General features: G+C 38.7%; 1 protein-coding gene across 2 annotated transcripts in view; it reads left to right on the top strand.

Annotated features, from left to right (window-relative positions):
• LOC149805436 (eIF-2-alpha kinase GCN2-like) overlaps positions 1–17,646 on the top strand; it is a 205,557-nt gene that overhangs the window by 95,228 nt on the left and 92,683 nt on the right. For both annotated transcript variants that reach the window (XR_016419665.1, XM_089950017.1), the window contains exons 19-23: positions 135–242; positions 1,114–1,236; positions 8,382–8,486; positions 10,386–10,538; positions 17,081–17,233. Coding sequence is in view for 1 of the 2 variants with exons in the window: in XM_089950017.1 (XP_089806143.1) it covers positions 135–242; positions 1,114–1,236; positions 8,382–8,486; positions 10,386–10,538; positions 17,081–17,233 (642 nt within the window). In the remaining variant the exon portion in view is untranslated. The remainder of the gene's footprint in view (positions 1–134; positions 243–1,113; positions 1,237–8,381; positions 8,487–10,385; positions 10,539–17,080; positions 17,234–17,646) is intronic.

Genomic DNA, 17,646 nt, shown 5'->3' with positions numbered 1-17,646 from the left:
GATTTTGGATCTGGGCATTACCTAGAATCTTCAAATCAGAGACATTGCTTCTTTCAACCCATATCCTACAAAATACATCCTATTTTACAAAGTGACAATTGTGTTTCAGATGCTTCTCTTTCTGTTTTGCACAGAACCAGGCCTATAATCAACTGGACAAATATGATCAACTGGACAAATTATATGATAAAGGGGAGGGAAGCAGTGATACAGTCCCTAAATTACAGTATCTCTACATTCAGGTAGGCCATCATGCTGTTTAGGATAGTGTACAGAAATGATTATGCGGACTTGGTAAGAGGTATGGAATTTTGATTACTTAGTAAGAGGATTCTTGATTAAGGTAGACACTCTGAGATATTTATTAAATTGGGATGCCTTTTTCTGGAATTTTCTGCCTAATTATGTATTCCAAACAAATAAAATATGTTTCCTGAAGTCGTTTTCTAATCTAGATATATAAAAATTATATAGTTAAGAACTGAATCAGTTTGCTTGTTTTATTGATAACACTCATAAATCAAATATATCCAGTTCTCCATTAATAACTCTGTGCATTTGCTGAAGTGTATCAATTTGGAGATGTGTACACATCTTTATAGCAATGGGTATTTAATATTCCTATTTTAAATCACATAATGTATGGAGGAAATTCTGCTTTTACCTAAGGGCTGTTCCATTTAAACATACATGGAACCATGGGAAGGCAGTTTTTAAAACAATATGTACCAGGGCACTTTAATTTCACAGATTTCATATTAAAATGATAAGAAAATTCTAAATTGCATGAATGGGTGAGTACCCAGCTTTAAAAGTGCCTTCCCTGGGTCCCATGTACATCTTAATGGAACAGCTCTAAACCTTACCAGTTGGCTTGCAAAAGTTTTATTACATTCTGATGCTTTATTCTTAGAGAAGTAATGGAATTCATCCATAGCTCTTGTCTGTGGTGCATGTGTACTATATAGTTTCTAGGCTGTTTTTAGAAGGCTTTTATTATTAGCAAAACTTCTGACGTGAGGAAACAGATGATCTACAGTCATCTGCAGGATTAATGTACAGGTGAGTTCCTTTGAGAGAACAGTTGCTGATTAATTTTATCCCGGTTTTCAGATGGAATATTGTGAGAAGAGCACACTGAGGAGCTGTATTGATGCAGGTCTATACCAGGATCATGGCAGAGTGTGGAGACTTTTTAGGGAGATCATTGAGGGTCTTGTACACATCCATGAGCAGGTAGTGGACTTGTAGGATGTATGTTCAATAAGTAAAGCATTATGGGATAGATTTGTAGCTACATTTTAGTACTATTAGATGGTGATTGGGACAAAGAAAAGTAGGTCATGATGAGCTGATTACACAAATTTGTTTCATTTACAGAATAGTTTACCATGGAAGACATTTTTTCAATCACAGAGATTTCAAATTAGAAAGCATGGTTTTTTATCTAGATTTTTGTTGTTGCTGTTTTTCTTTTGGGTTTAATGATATTTTTCAGCACATGATAGGCTATATGTGATGACCAGTGCATCAGATAGAGAAACAACCCTGAAAAATCCCAGGAAGAACCGATGACCCATGGGAAGTTATATGAGTAAAGAAAATAGTTGTACAAAAAATTGAAGTGTAATGCTGACTCAATCTGTTGTTATTGTTGTTCTAGGGTTTAATGCCATTTTTCAGCACAAGATAGGCTATACATGGTGGCCAGTATTAATGGTGGAGGAAAAACCGGGAAAAACCCCGGTAAGAACCACCAACCCATGAGAAGCTATTGGCAGGCTTTCTCACATACACACATTGGCCAAGCCCGAGACTTGAACCCACACAGACAAAGGTGAGATGGCAGTGATCCGTAACATTAAGCACTTTAGACCACTTGGCCACTCGAGGCCCCGACTCAATCTGTAACATGTCCTTCAGTTTTGATATGCTTGCCATATTTATTGTTGCCTGCTCATCCAACATCCATCTGTCCATTTGTCTATTGCCAGTTTCTTTTCAGCACGTTTTGTGGATGGCTTACATTTGGGATAGAGAAGAATTATATTGACTTTGGGGGTCACATATGAAAGGCCATGGTTTTTTCACTGAATATGTTTTCAAATTGTATGAAAATTTTGAATAAAGTCTGCTGCCTTTTTTATCTAGCCCTCCCAGAAAGATGAAATGTTTATCTTTCTTGATTATATAAATTATAGACCAAGGGAAGAAACTCTTCCAAATTACCTCTCCTTTCCACCTTGGAGGTGGCGCTCACCAGATAATATGTACTTTTGAGAGAATGACGTATGTAAGGTGAAGTAGTTTGCATTTAAAACATGCACAGTGGAGAGAATGTTGGCATACCTCTATGCTACATTAATGTAATGTGGATGATATTTCTTTTGGATATTGTACTTTTGGAAATTTTACATGATTTAAGCACACTGCTAACTAAAATGACTGCTCCCTTGTGTTAAAAAATCAGTCTGAATTAGTCTAAGGTACACTATACATAGCAGCTATTAAAATAGGGAAAATGAATTTTGCCAGACTAGACAATACCAGCTTCTGAAAGTGCAGTGAATGAATTACCAAATATATAAAATGTAAAAAAGTTATCGGCTCTTTTTTATACAATTTACCTCTGAAGTTCAGGAAGTGAAAATGACCAAGTAGAGCTAGCACTTTTTTGAAAGGTGCACATTTGAAGTAAGGCCAAGCTGTATACTCTATAACCCATAGTACACCCATCAATCATATACCAAAATAAAGGGAATTAAAGGTTCTTTGCATTATACCTAAGATATACAAGTTCTTTTTTAAATAGCCAGTATAACCAGTGAGGAAAGCCGGGGAAATTCTTTTTTTTTAAAATCCTAACCCTATGCAAAATACGAAACTGTAGAGTGCCACCTGAATGGCTAGCCATAAAACTTTAATTGTGGCACAAGCTACATCACACTGTATTGTTTCTTGATATCCATGAGGATCATTGTTCTTTTCATTAATCAGAATATAGTCATTGTTAACCTTATTTTTTTTTGTTTTTGTGATCTTTATACATATTTTTCACAGTTTGTGGACAAATTTAATACATGATAATTGCAAGTTGTACATTTTACGTGTGATTTTAGGTTGAATTTTCACTTGTATTTTTAATGAGTCCAGTTATTGATGTTGCTGACACATTTAGGTTGTTATTTTCCAGTGTTTATGGTTTATTGTCAGTTTTGTTTTACAGTTGTTATTTCTGAATGTTTGTGGTTTATTGTCAGATTAGGTAAACAGTTGCAGTGAAATTTACTGAAGGTAAGAAGTTTAAAATTGGCAGGAACAAAATTATGACACTTGTCTCAGCTGCACATAATGTCTTTTAACATTGCCTTACAGTGCAGCACTTCATGGTTAGAGGGAATGTCTTACAGGGTGTTGTGAAAAGGCTTAAAAGAGAGAGATGGGCCAAGTCAAAGTAATTGGATTGTGACATTCAAAGTCTTTATTCAAAACCATCATCAATGGTTGGTGTAGTGGGGGGATACTACAATGACACTGCCCTTTTTCCTGTTTCTCTGAGCCTTTCTGTTACTGACCTTCACATTCCTGGCTAGTTGGAGACAAAAATTTGGCATCAGATGCATCCATATTGCACCCATCACAAGTGTTGCTGAAATAACGAATGGGGAGTCTTGTTCAGTCAACACCAGGTGTGGCCAATCCAGAGGTGGGGATGGAGAGGAGAGGCATAGCTAGAACAGCCACTCCCACCCCACAGCTTAATTTGAGTGCGAACCAACTGGAACATTTCCTAGATTAAATTTTCTTAACATTTAGATTGTTAAAAATATGTTCTGAATTTTCTTAAAATGCAGTAGTTACAGATCCCATGCCCATTTGCTTATGCTCCCACCCCCCAATGATATTCATGGATCTGCCCCTGAACACAGAATAACCACATTACTAGGTATGGTGATCTTTGTGGGAGTAGCAAGTACTGGACATAGGTACTAGACACCAACTGGCTGCAGACCACATAATCTCAGCTTAGCCTCAGCCTGTACCATCAGCTTTTGTGATTGGATACAGTGATCTATTTTCTTGCTGTACACAGTCCTGGTTTCAAGACACAGATATCACCCTGTACCCAGTCAGTACCAACATGGTACAGTAGCTCACATAAACCATTCCTTGATTTTTGGTCATCTTATTTAGACAAGTTACTGACTTGGTAGCTGGTACTAGACTTGGACACTAGAAGTCAATCAGTCACTAACCACATTTCCAGCTCTAATTAAGCTTTAACCTCAACCATCTTTCACCAGGACTGATACAGTGATCCATTTTCCCAGTCCACAGTACCACAAATGGAGCATTCCTTCATGGCACAGACTACCAGACCAGTACCAGTATGGTACAGTGGTCTACCTGAACCATTCCTGGACATTCAGTCACTTCATACAGACCTCTCTGAACAATCATTGGTCATCATTCCTGTGATAGCTGGTCCTGGGACATGTCTCCAACTCCAGCACAGCTTGACCTATGCCATCTACCATCTGGACCTGGTATGGTGACCTTTATTTCTGCTATACCTACTCATAGTACCAAACCACTGATCATGCCCACCAACACTGGGTCACACTTTGTCCAGACCTGTCTCTTTTATGGATGCCCATTTCAACCAATACTGGATTTAGTGAACCTTTCTCCCACTTTATCTAGATCCATACACCTCGTTGCATTGCAGGTGTGCACTTTTGTCCATCAAAATCCAGATTCTGTCACAACCCAGTATTGGCTGTGGCACCTTCCTTTTCCTTGACACCTGTTACACACCTCTGAGCCTTCTTGGTGACACTCTTGATCTTAATAAAAGACCAGCCTTTTTCAAAGCAACTTCTGTAGTATGAGTAAGTCACTGACATTTTACAGTGATTTGAAATGCAAATATAAAACCAAAGCATCAGTTAGTCTTTTCCTTTTGCAGCCATGACTCCCATAAATTGTAACCTAGTTTTTCACAAGACACATGTCAGCATTTTGCATTGCATTCCCAGCGGTCCACAAAGATTTAACAGGTCTTAGGCTGTTGAAACCTTCCACTTTATGTATGGATCAGAAACACTTTTTGACACTGGTGCATAAAGTCATAGGCATTGACTCAGATTGGTCTTCATGGCAATATTTCAGCAACCTAAATAGTCTAGACCCCTTCCTCATGAAGAGCCAGTCTCACATATAGCCTGTATTCACAAATGGCAGTTCAGCCATCACTGTTTAATACCAGAGCCATGTCCATAAAGCTCTAGTTCATAGAAGGACATGAATTCCTATCTGCATTCATACTGCCTAAAGAAAAACTATTGCAAATCCATCACAGATTGCACCACCCATAATCTTCAGCCTCTTATTTCAGACAAGTGGAAGCCGGAAAAGAGGCCAACAAACCTTGTGTGCCAGAAACCTAGGACATAATACAGGGGAAGAAAGTCCTATTTTAACCCAGCTTTACTTCATGGCATCCTTCTCAGAGAAGACAATGCCATGCCATGTTACCTCTTTTCCATTATCTCATGGTGGTAGGTCTTCACCCTTTACCATGGTGAGTTGTTGCTTCACTAAAATGTATACACACATAAAGAATATCTGAGTTCCCTCACAAGAAAACCCCACAGAGATCTTACTCAGGCCTTTTCAAGATCATTGCGTCTCAGCTAACATTTTCAGGCATCTGACTTCATCATGGATAACCCAAGGTTGGTCCCCAACACTGTCTGGAGATCTTCACATTCTGGGTCTTCTTACTACAGGCAAATACCACTCAGCACTGCTGGTTCATGAGTCTTCTCACTGCAGGCAAAATCCCACTCAGCACTGCTGGTTCGTGAGACTCCTGCTGATCACCTTTCTATCCTCAATGGTGGCCAAAACTTTGCCTGTCAAACCTAATGATGGTAGTTTCAGCTTATACGAGGTACTACCTCAGCAAATGGGGGACCTGCCACAGTTCATGGCAGATACAGCACTGTATGACCAACTAGCAGATATCATGATCTGCATTGATGCCATCATGAGTGGCTGTGGTGTCTACTTCTGACCCCCTTCCAAATGAGCTGAATTTGGCATCATGGGTGTGCTTCATGCATATTGCCCCACCCCTTATGATGAGGCTGATAGTGAGAATGCCATTTAATTGTGGCAGATGTTATCTGGAAAGGGTACTGTCATACATTCTGTCATCTTGACTGCCATCTTGTATTTTATTAAAAATGACCCAGTTCAGGACAAATGCATTCTGGTTTGGGATTTGATCAAATGGTATCCCTGTCATCAATTCCATATTCAAGTCCACCACATAACACAGACTTGTGTTCTGATGGAATCAAACCATTCACTCTGCATGATCATTGGACCCACTAGTCTTCATTTAAATATGTACCCACTGGAGTTGCCCATTTCAGTTCAACTTATGACTGGGTGAAAAGCCAAGTTCTTGGCATGCAATTTGCCAGTTGCAGATCCAAAAGCCTGGGTACCTAACACCTTTTTCGCAAATTGAATAATCTTGCTAAATGCACTCCAGTGGGAAAAACTATAGATCCGTTACTACCTCAATCTAATAGTTAATAGGACAGCCCTCCCTTGTCTATGCCTGCTGAAATCAGCCATGAATACAGGTTTTCATCTAAACCAGACATGTTGATCCTGCATGTCTGACTCCTCTCCAACAAACCCTCAGGAAGATTTTTCTGTCTCAACAAGCTGAAGACAGAATTGCTCAGTAGTGTGAACAGGGCACATCTCTCAATTAAAGTCTTTGTACCACAGATATATAACTTCTTGTGCATTTCAAGAAGAAATTAGTTTCCATCACAATCAAAGTCTACCACTGCATGATCTGAGATATATTTGGGCAAAGACCACTATCCCCTTGTGAATTCTGACTTAACTGAAGAACTTGGGCCTTTGTCCGAAGTAGAATATTCCCAGGCTTCTGGAGTGGTTGCTTAATGCACACTTTGAACCATATTCCTGAGTGTGACTCTACTCGCATATAAGACTTGCTCCCTAGTTACTACAGCTACGGCAGGCAGAATCTGCAGTTCTGGATGTTATAGATTATAGTTTGAGCCTACAAGGATCTAACCAAAGTCCAGTTGAATTCTTACACATATTGGCTCCCTATATTAAGTCTCTATTGGCATATCATTTTACCACAACTGCTACCTAACTGACATCATCCAAACCATGGGATGGAGGCTAGAGATAGCATCGTCAAGCTTTTACCTCAAGCTCCATTATTTTAAAGGGCTCAGTTTAACTAGGTGGAACCTTAAGCAGCAACACAACAGGCTTCCTTCCTGGTTATTCAAAAGCTTGATACAGCATGTTGCTCTGCTTCCAATGAATTTGTGAGAATGACATTATTTTCATTCTCAAAAGTGTGTCCATGCATTAACCATGTGCTAACTTTATCCTACATCATATAAAACTCATTAGAAGATTAGAAACTTGGCTTTAGGATAAGGCTCTATGGTAACTAGATTATAATCTTACCCATTCTCCAAACATATTATGATCCAGTAATTTATTTGAAGAAGCAACAAACTTTTAGAGTTATCTTTCTTTGACAATATTTTACAAAATCATAATGCAGACACACTATCCAAATTCACCCATGCAGCTTCATTATTGGAAGAGTTTGTATAATTACTCCAGTAGTAAATGATAATGACATGATTTGGTACCAGTCTCACAATTCAAGAGGAGACCACTCTAGTCTAGCTCTCATCTTGGCAAACATTTTAGAGCACTAACGTTGTGAAAAGAAACCCAGAGACATAGCCAATGTCTTTTGTAGTTTGTAAGAACTGGTTTTGCTAAGTAGTGGAATTACTTCTTTGTTATATCAAGCAAGTATTATTGAAGAAACATTTAACTTAAAAACTGATTTCATTGCTAAAGTTTTTGTTTAATTTTTGTAAAATCATGTATTTTGAACAGCCTTTGCTGTATCCAACAAAAGATTTAAGATAATATTTCCATAGATGTTATACTCTGATATGTGAGGACTTTTGGTCTTGCCTATTTAACTTAGTCATTTTGTATGAACATTTATGATCATTAGATACAGGGATTATACCTACAAGCATACAAATGCAATTGAGACACCAGGTTGCAAAAAAACTTTTTTTTATCTAGTATATTAATACTTATGAAAAGGACGTCACATCTTACTTCACTGAATTTGCAGTGGTTTTGAATTATACCTGTTGAGCACATGGTAAGTAGCATTTCATGGAAGTTGACATCAGTACAGTCATTATAACTTTATAAGTATGTTACTTATATTTTAAAATGCACAATATGAAGACCTAACTTGAATTTTTTTTCTTCAGGGTGTAATACACAGGGACCTCAAGCCAGTAAATATTTTCTTAGATTTCAACGACCATGTTAAGATAGGAGACTTTGGATTGGCAACTACAGATATAATTGCAAAGGTACATGCATTCATGATTAAGTATGTGCTGTTTCATGTACACACATGTATATCGATGAATACATTTTGAAAACAAAAAAGAATGTGTTGATAATTGGCAATTTGTGATGACCATTCCACCCAATTTATTGCAGAGTCAGCAAGACACAGTCACACTTCTGCCATCATGATTGTAGTTGTCATCAGTTTGTTAGGGTCTTAGTTAATGATAATTAATGTGCTTCTATTTCCTAAACCTCCAGTTTAATTTTCTTACCTTACTTGGCTTGAATCATTTTGAAGTCAGTAAAATTCATTGTGTGATACTTTCAAGATCCTTTGACCTTGGAATTAGAATTTGGCTTTGGTTTAAGTTTTTTCATTTGTTTATATTTCCAAAACATTTTGTTCATACTTGGGATGAATCATCATCATGCTAAGACAATTTATTCTGCAAGATGCTTTTTTTCCCCATTAACTTTGTAGTCAAAGTCACAGTCAGACATAATCTGCATTGAGTATTTGTTTTAAGGTTTTCATTTGCTTATATTAAAACTATGATAAGTGAATTTACTGCAAGTTTTTGTTGGTACTCTTCCTTTGATCATTGTGTAAATCATTTTATGGCATGTAAGTTGCTAATGCCAGTTGTTAAACATTTCAGAGTTGCGTAGATACTGCTTTTTAATTACTAAAATAACATTGCATGTGAGGGTTTTTCCTGAAGTTTGAAACCGGTTAGTCTAGAAATTGCATTTATTACATTAAAAATATTTAAGAGACCAATATGGGCTGATATTAGTACTGGTCCAAATTTAGGTCTCCTATTAGTATTAGATTATCATAATGGATAGTACTGTTATCTAAGAATGAAGAGTAGTCCTTAGTTGACATGCTTTCTAGCATTTCTTTGAGGTTTTTTTGCTGCATAACAGAGCAATTGATGTGTCTGAAGTGTTATTTCTGTACATATACACTGAATAAGCTTTGGTTCAAGGTCCATCATTCTTCTGGATGGTACAACTGATTTTTCAACCACCACCCAGCGTAATACAGTCTTTCTAGAATATGGTGGCTGAGAATTGGAGCAGTAAGTGAGCATTAGTAAAGGAGTGGTTTCAGTTAGCACCAAGAACTCTACAATTTGGTTGATCAAGAGACATGAAACTTCACCAGATTTATTATGAATATTGTTTATGTTGAGATGAGATGGTAGAAAACTTTGGGAACCCTTTTGTCTGATTTTAGTAATAGGTTAGAAAGGATTGACATCAAATATGTTTATTCTGCATGGGTTAGATTTGAAAATTCCTCAATTGCTTCGGAACTATAGAAGAAAGATACTGAAATTCAGATGGCACTCTTTGCATTTGGGGCAAAACAAAATATCATCTGAGCTGCCTAGTTTGTGGTATTCATCTAGAAAAACAGTAGTGTCAAAAAGTTGTTGAAATCGCATCAAATACCTTTTTGGTGTGTTTAACTGGTTTAGAGCATGCTGTACAGAGAACTTTGTAGATTCTTATATGTGGTCCTGGGTTGAAAGCAGTGTTATTTCTGAGTAACATTGAAGCCTATGTACCCTATGCTAGACTGGAAACTTTTGTATTGGTTTGGGTGCCATAATTTCTTTTACAAAGAGCTTCCTGGGTAGGCACAAGCATTGATGTGGCTTCCAACCAATATTTGGGCTTAGAGTGCCATGATGAAATAAGAAGCAGTACACTGTCATATCATGGTAGTTCCATAAGAGCAGAATGCAATGATTGTATACCCCACATATGCTTTATTGACAGAATTGGGGAAATTTGTTAATGCAGAGTTATTTGCAGTACCTTAGTCATATGCCCTGTGCATTTTTATCATTTTCTTAAGGAGATCTGGCATTTAAAATGTTTTAATGATTTCTCTGTTGACACAGAAAACGATGCTGGATGTTAGTGGTTCAGTTGATATCCATGGCTATTCCTCAAGGTCAGGAAGTGGTGGAGATGGAAGCATGACAGGGATGGTGGGAACAGCTCTTTATGTCAGCCCAGAGATGTCTCAGGGTGGGAAAATCATCTATCATCAAGTAAGTTTGTGCAGTGGAGTTTATAATTCAGCCCAAAAGTGTTTTATACAATCCATGTTAGGTGAGTAATTTTTGATCATTTTTGGTCAAATTCTGATTTATTTTGGTCAAATCTGCTAGTTAGCTATCCTTCATTTCCAGTATCAACAGCCTCCATTGTGAAGTTGATTTGAAATACATTTGGTTTGCTCTGTGTTCAGTTTATTATAATGGATTCATTTTTTAAGAAAAATCATAATCTAGACAAGGAACATTCGAATAAGAAAAAGTTTAAATGAAAAGTCTACTACAGAAAGGAATACACTGAGGAATTTTGATTAATTTGGTCCAGTTTGAAAGACAGTATGATGTCATTCTCCTGCTCAAAACCACCCTGTTATACCCTGTCTTGGATTCAGTTTTTATTTATAATACATTAGGAGTACATCAACTTTGTTATACCCTGTCCTGGAATCAATTTTCATTTAGTTGGCTTGTCTTGACATGTTTTCCAATCATAATACATTAGGAGTACATCAACTTTGTTATACACTGTCCTGGAATCAGTTTTCATTTAGTTGGCTTGTCTTGACAAGTTTTCCAATCATAATACATTAGGAGTATATCAACTTTGTTGCAATTACAGCCTTCACAAGTTAGTTTTGTCAACAAAATCCTAACAAGTTGTCTGCTCACCCAGGTGGAAGTGAGACAAAGTTGGTTGCTCCTTGGATAAAGACTTGTTGCCAAATCCCATAAATTCAAACGTTCATACTCTCACTTGTGCAAATGCTAAATCCACTTGTGCCTCTTCATCACTTGAGTTATCACACCAGGGATGTATACTCCACAATATCTTCATACAAGAATATTTCACACTTGATGAACAAAATAAGCATGTCAGCTTCATTTTGATTGCTTGCCCTAGGATCCATACTACTTCATTTCAGTTTTCAGTACTACACTTTGTTCATGAATTCTGTCAACCACTTGTTGTGTTTTTACATGCTGTAAGGTCATGTGTAATTTCCATGCCATTATTTGTTATGATTGGCATCCTCTTGACTATAAGTTAAACATGACCATGGACACTGACATGAGATGCCACCCAATTACCTAAAACAACAGCTCCATAACTGCCTCAGTCTACATCTATGTATAATGAACCATTTTCCATTTTCTGTTTTCCTTACATACCCAGTCCTGGCCTCAAGACACACATGATACCCAGCCATGAGCATTCCAGTCCCAACTCTGACCCACATGCCAAGTATATCAAGCATATGCGGCACTGGAATCTGGAATGTGTTTAATTTTCCCAACATATTTTGCCCCAGCTTAAACACCTAGTGCCTGAGACAGCCTGGCTTGTGTTTGATTTTCCCAGTATATTTAGTCCCAGCTTAAACTCATAGTTCTTGACACAGCCCAGCTTGTGTTTGATTTTCCCAATATATTTAGTCCCAGCTTAAATACATAGTGCCTGACACAGCCTTACTTGTGTTTGATTTTCCCAACATATTTTGTCCCAGCTTAAACACTTAGTGCCTGACACAGCCTGGCTTGTGTTTGATTTTCCCAGTATATTTAGTCCCAGCTTAAACTCATAGTTCTTGACACAGCCCAGCTTGTGTTTGATTTTCCCAATATATTTAGTCCCAGCTTAAATACATAGTGCCTGACACAGTCATGACTATTTCAGCACTGGTTTTGTCATGGATGCCTTGTAAATTAAGTACAAGTGGCACTAGAATTGGTAAACAATCTCACACTACTTCCAGACCCATGGAAATATTATCACCCATCCCAGCTTAAGACCCAAGTGTCAACAGGACTTTCTTTTTGTGCTGGCAGCTTCAATACAATTTTAAAAAGGTAGTTCCTGAAAGAATGTGGAGGTCTCGTAGATGGTACTGCCTGAAGGAATGTGGATAACTCATAGATGGTCCTGCCTGAAGGAAAATGGAGGACTCATAGATGGTTTTGCCTGAAGGAAATTGAAAGACTTGCAGAAAGGGAATTCCAGGTGAGTAGGTGAGATGAAAAGGGAATTCCAAGGGAGGCAGTTGAGACTGAAAGGGAATTCTAATTGAGGTAGGTGAGACTAGAAAGTTCTTAGTGACATGAGACTTCAAGGGAATTCCAATTGAGGTAGGTGAGGTTAAAGTGAGTTCCATGTGATTTCACTTGCCACTTCTGCAGCAAACAATACATTGAGACTAAAATGGAACTCAGTGAGAATAAAAAGAACACCCCAGGGATATTCAAAATAGAAAGGAGACCCCAGTGTCTAAATGCTATAACCAACCGGACCACAACATAAATGTGTTCATTATCAGATAATAAAAGTATTCATTATGTTCCAGAGCTCTCTAGTAACAATATGGAACAGAAAGATAGAGAACTTAATTGGATACACCAATTACATACTCTACATCCAGTATGTATCAACATCTCTTTAAATGGGAGTCCCTGCATTTTTATTTCCATACAGTTTTAACTCAGCATGCTAATTTAACAAACTTTCACCCTGAAGTTCCAGTTGTCAACAGCGACATTGCTGGGACTGTCTAACTTTTTCTGTGTGTATTAATCAGAAGACCTTCACCAACATGCAACATCTGATTCAAAATGTTTTTAAGTGGTCTGAATATAACCTAAACCCTTTCATCAAGAACAATGCTGACAATCACATTTGTGAGCCAGTCTCTTGTATGGTTTATATGCTAAGAAAGCATCTTAGCAAGTTCTTCCTGATGGCAGAGTTGGGGTCATTAATCTTCATATTATGGAAAGACATGCATTTCTTTCCATATCCACTGTCCTGAAACAATCTAAAAGCAATTCTTAGATCTCAACAGGCCACCAAAGAGACAACCTCACACTGACCCAGCAACCCAGAGCCCAACACTCGTTGCTGAGGAGAAATCAGTGAAACAGGAAAAACTCCTAAGGCATGTCAAATGAATAACACCCCGTCTATTCTCTTTTGAGGCCCCGAGTGGCCGAGTGGTCTAAAGCGCTCTTCGTTACGGATCACTGCCATCTCACCTCTGTCTGCATGGGTTCGAGTCTCGGATTCAGCCAATTTGGGTATGTGAGAAAGCTTGCCAGTAGCTTCTCATGGGTCGGTGGTTCTTTCCAGGGTTTTCCCGGGTTCTTCCTCCACCACTAATACTGGCTGCCATGTATAGCCTATCATGTGCTAAAAAATGGCGTTAAACCCTACAACAACAACAACTATTCTCTTTGTCTCCATGAGGACCCACCTTCCATGTGCCATTGATGACAAAAATTGTGGAGACAAGGACCAGTTTTGACCCAGCTGCTTGCTTTATTCACCTTTAGCAGAAATCATGCCTTGCTTACACTGCCCTTTTCTAACACCCTGGTGGGAGGTAAATTTCAACACTTTGGGACTTTTCTGATAACTAATGGGTGTTACAAGTTGTTTCTGAGGGCCTGGAAATCATGTTCAGTTGTCCTCTCTTATTATGAAGGGCTTCCTGCACTACAGATGTCCTAACAGACCCATACAAAGTGGACATTCTGGAGGAATAATTAACACAGTCCTGGGCTGTGTAGACTGTCCATAATGCTAACTCAGTGGACTGTACTGTAGACCTCTTTCAAGTTCCTGAAGCCAGTCGCGAGTTTGTCCAATCATGGATCTCAGCTGTGTTGTCCCCTTCATTCAGGCACTACGTTAGAATGGATACATAATGGTTGGTTCACATATCTCTTCTTGAGGGTGTTTTTGCATGTCAGCATAGATCTTCAATATGTATATACTCATTGACAGGTTTTCCCAAATTTCACCAGATTCACATACAGTGACACTTTCGATCAGTTCAGGGCACTTCCTTTTGGATTGAATATCAGCTACTGTGGCATTGCAAGAATCATAGATAGTCACATAACTCACTTCCATCTGTGATATGAAATTACCTATTGACATTCCACAAAAGCACCAGGTCAATAATTTTTGCATGAAGACATGATATTGCTCGTTTCACTGCTGCTTAGCTTTCGATTCCATGTCAGCAAGGGATAATATGACATCATCCCATCCCGTCATTTTGTTCATTTAGACATGGAGTTCAAGATCCTTTAGAACTGAGTCTGCTGCTCTCAGAAATTTTGTCTTAAAATCATTTCTATGCTGCTTACTATTCTCTGAGAGAAACAGATTTTAGTCCAGGGATTTCTTTGCCTCTGGAGTCCCATCAACTTGGGCTGCTGGATCATGAGACACCTGTTCATGTTTCTTCTATGCCAGTGGTGACAGATCTTTATGCTGCTGATGCAGTCATCAAGTTTCTTGCTACACAAGGTCAGCAGATGAGGGGACCTTGTTTGGCTTTCACTAAGATCCCACTGCAGGAGCATCAGCCAAAAATCATGACAGGCTGGTGTACCCACTTCCTGTCCTCTCGCCTTCCTTCCTAAAAATGAATGGGGTCTGACCCCATCAGGAAATGCTTATTACACATTAATTTCCCGGAGATGAATGCCACAGTGGAAGCCTTTTGATAATGGTAGAAGACTCTGTCAGGAATGGGTGTTCCCAATTGTCATCAATTACATTTGAAGGCAAAGGAGAAGCAAGTCCTCAGACTTTTGTCACCTGGTTTGGGACCTTCTCAGGTGTTGCCATTGTTGAAAAATATACATCCGAGTCCGCTATATTCCAGGCAGGCTGAATGCCCTAGAAGACTAAGTGTCTCATTAGATTCAGCTGATTCATACACACTATCCATTCTTCCCATGTCCTTCAGTTAAATCTGCCTGTTGGGATTGACCTCTTATAGGCCTGTTTATGATAAAATGGAATGGCCAGCTCCCATCCTTTGTCTTTCCATTCCCAGACCAAAAAATCTGGATGGTTGATCTCTTTCTCTGAACTGTAATGGTCTGCTCCTGATTGCTTCCTCTGAGTGAGAAGAATCACAAATCAGTACTGATCAGTTGAAAATAGCAGCATAGATTCACATAAAAAAATGCCTCCATGCTCCCACCTGCTCAAACAATCGTGAATGCAGGTCCTTCCTCCTGAACCCTGAGTTGCAGAAACCTGCATGCCAGCTTCATTTCAAGCAAGTCCTCAGAAGAAAACATTTCTCAGAATAATTGGTCAGGATTGCTTGGTAATGTAGACCTGCCATTTTGAACAATATGAGTAGAATTGAAAGCTTTGCTATCAGTGGTTCATGTGGTTTGCTGCCAGTGGAACATGTGGTTTGCTGCCAGTTTTATATTCTTTGCTGCCAGTGGTGTATATTCTTCGCTGCCAGTGGTGTGTCTGCTTTGCTGCCAGTGGTGTATCTGCTTTCCTGCCTGTGGTCTATATTCTTTGCTGCCAGTTGTGTATATTCTTTGCTGCCAGTGGTACATGTGGTTTACTTCCAGTGGTGTATCTGCTTTGCTGCCAGGGGTACACATGGAAGCACATTTCTCAGTTAAAAGCCTGAATACAACAAATGGTTCATTTCCTACTTTAGCTCATTTTGGAAAAGTTAGTTCCCATCACTGTCAAGGGTTACCATTCCATACTTTCACATTCATTTCACCCTTGTGGAATTGTAAATATAAGACAGAAGAAAGACTTCTACAATCTTTTTGTGAACTTTGCTTTGTCTCAACAGAAGGTTTTATCCCTTTGTCTGAAATGGAATCTGCTGTTGGTTCTGACATGGTTGAATAAAGCACTTTTTGAACTAATGTCTCAAGTCTCCTTGGCTCACCTCTCATAGAAAACCACTTTCTACTGCTACCAGCAGCATCAGTGACATGCCTTGTCAGTCAATCCAAGCTATCTGCAGTTCTGTCAGTTTTCACTCATACTGACCCCTGCTTTCTGTGTCAAGAACAGGCTTCCATCCCTCACCTCAAAGGTATATGCATTACCCCTTAAGGGCTCTGAAATTGTATCTTAAACAAAATGAGTCAGTGAGAGTTGGGAGATCTATCTTGTTCTTACTTGTCCAAGGAAAGGACAGTTATTTCAGGTCAGTCTCACTTGTCCTGAATGTGATGGGTTATCTGCTCTGGTTATAATGAATCAACTAAGGATCAAATAAATTTATTGTACATTTCAGTTCATGAGAGACGGGTCATCACCATTAGCAAAGCATTTGAGTGCAGTTGCTCCCTAACAAATATCCAAGTCTTGGGATGGAAGTTAGAGATAACATTCTAACATTTACCTCAGGGACCTTGTCTCCCCAAGGGTTTGGTTTAACCTTTTGGAAATTATCAGTAATACAACAGACTGCCTTGTTCAAACAATCCTTGTACACATGCTCTTTTCATCTCTCCTATTTTGAATGAACTTACTGTTGGGTACTTTTGAATTCATCATGCTGAGATGCATCTACAAGACACGCCAAAATGTACTTTTGTAAATATGTCATCAAAAAAATGAGTAAGCATTGTCAAAGTTCAGAATTAAGACCATTTATATTACAAGGCATTGTGCATACATTTAAAAAAATTAAACTACAGTTTATTCCATCTAAAGATTAGATGGTTGCAATGTTTTTTGTGTTTTTTTCTCTCCATAGAAAGTGGATATTTACAGCCTAGGAATCATATTCTTTGAGATGTGTTACAAGCCACTGCCAACAGGGATGGAAAGAGCTCAAGTCCTTAGCCACCTTCGTACTAAAGACATGATCTTTCCTGATGACTTTGATCATGTGGAGCTTGAGAATCAGGTAATGCAGCAAATACCATATTTGCCTCCCTATAAGTTGATGCGGAGTATAGGCCGAATCAGCAAATTTAGCAAATTTTCCATCCTTTATTCTTATATAAGCCAATGCCAAGTATTGTTGTTGTTGTTGTTGTTGTAGGGTTTAACGCCATTTTTTAGCACATGATAGGCTATACATGGCAGCCAGTATAATGGTGGAGGAAAAACCCGGGAAAACCCCGAAAAGAATCACTGACCCATGAGAAGCTACTGGCAAGCTTTCTCACATACCCACATTGGCTGAATCTGAGACTCGAACCCACGCAGACAGGTGAGATGGCAGTGATCTGTAACGGAGAGCGCTTTAGACCACGTGGCCATTTGGGGTCCCAATGCCAAGTATAAGATGAGGCCAGATCAACACCTCGGATTGTG

Source organism: Sinohyriopsis cumingii, chromosome 2 (assembly GCF_028554795.1).
Source record: "Sinohyriopsis cumingii isolate HCF-2022 chromosome 2, ASM2855479v2, whole genome shotgun sequence".
Taxonomy (NCBI): Eukaryota; Metazoa; Mollusca; class Bivalvia; order Unionida; family Unionidae; genus Sinohyriopsis; species Sinohyriopsis cumingii.
Note: the sequence above shows the minus strand (reverse complement) of the source record. Positions and strands in the feature narration are given on the sequence as shown.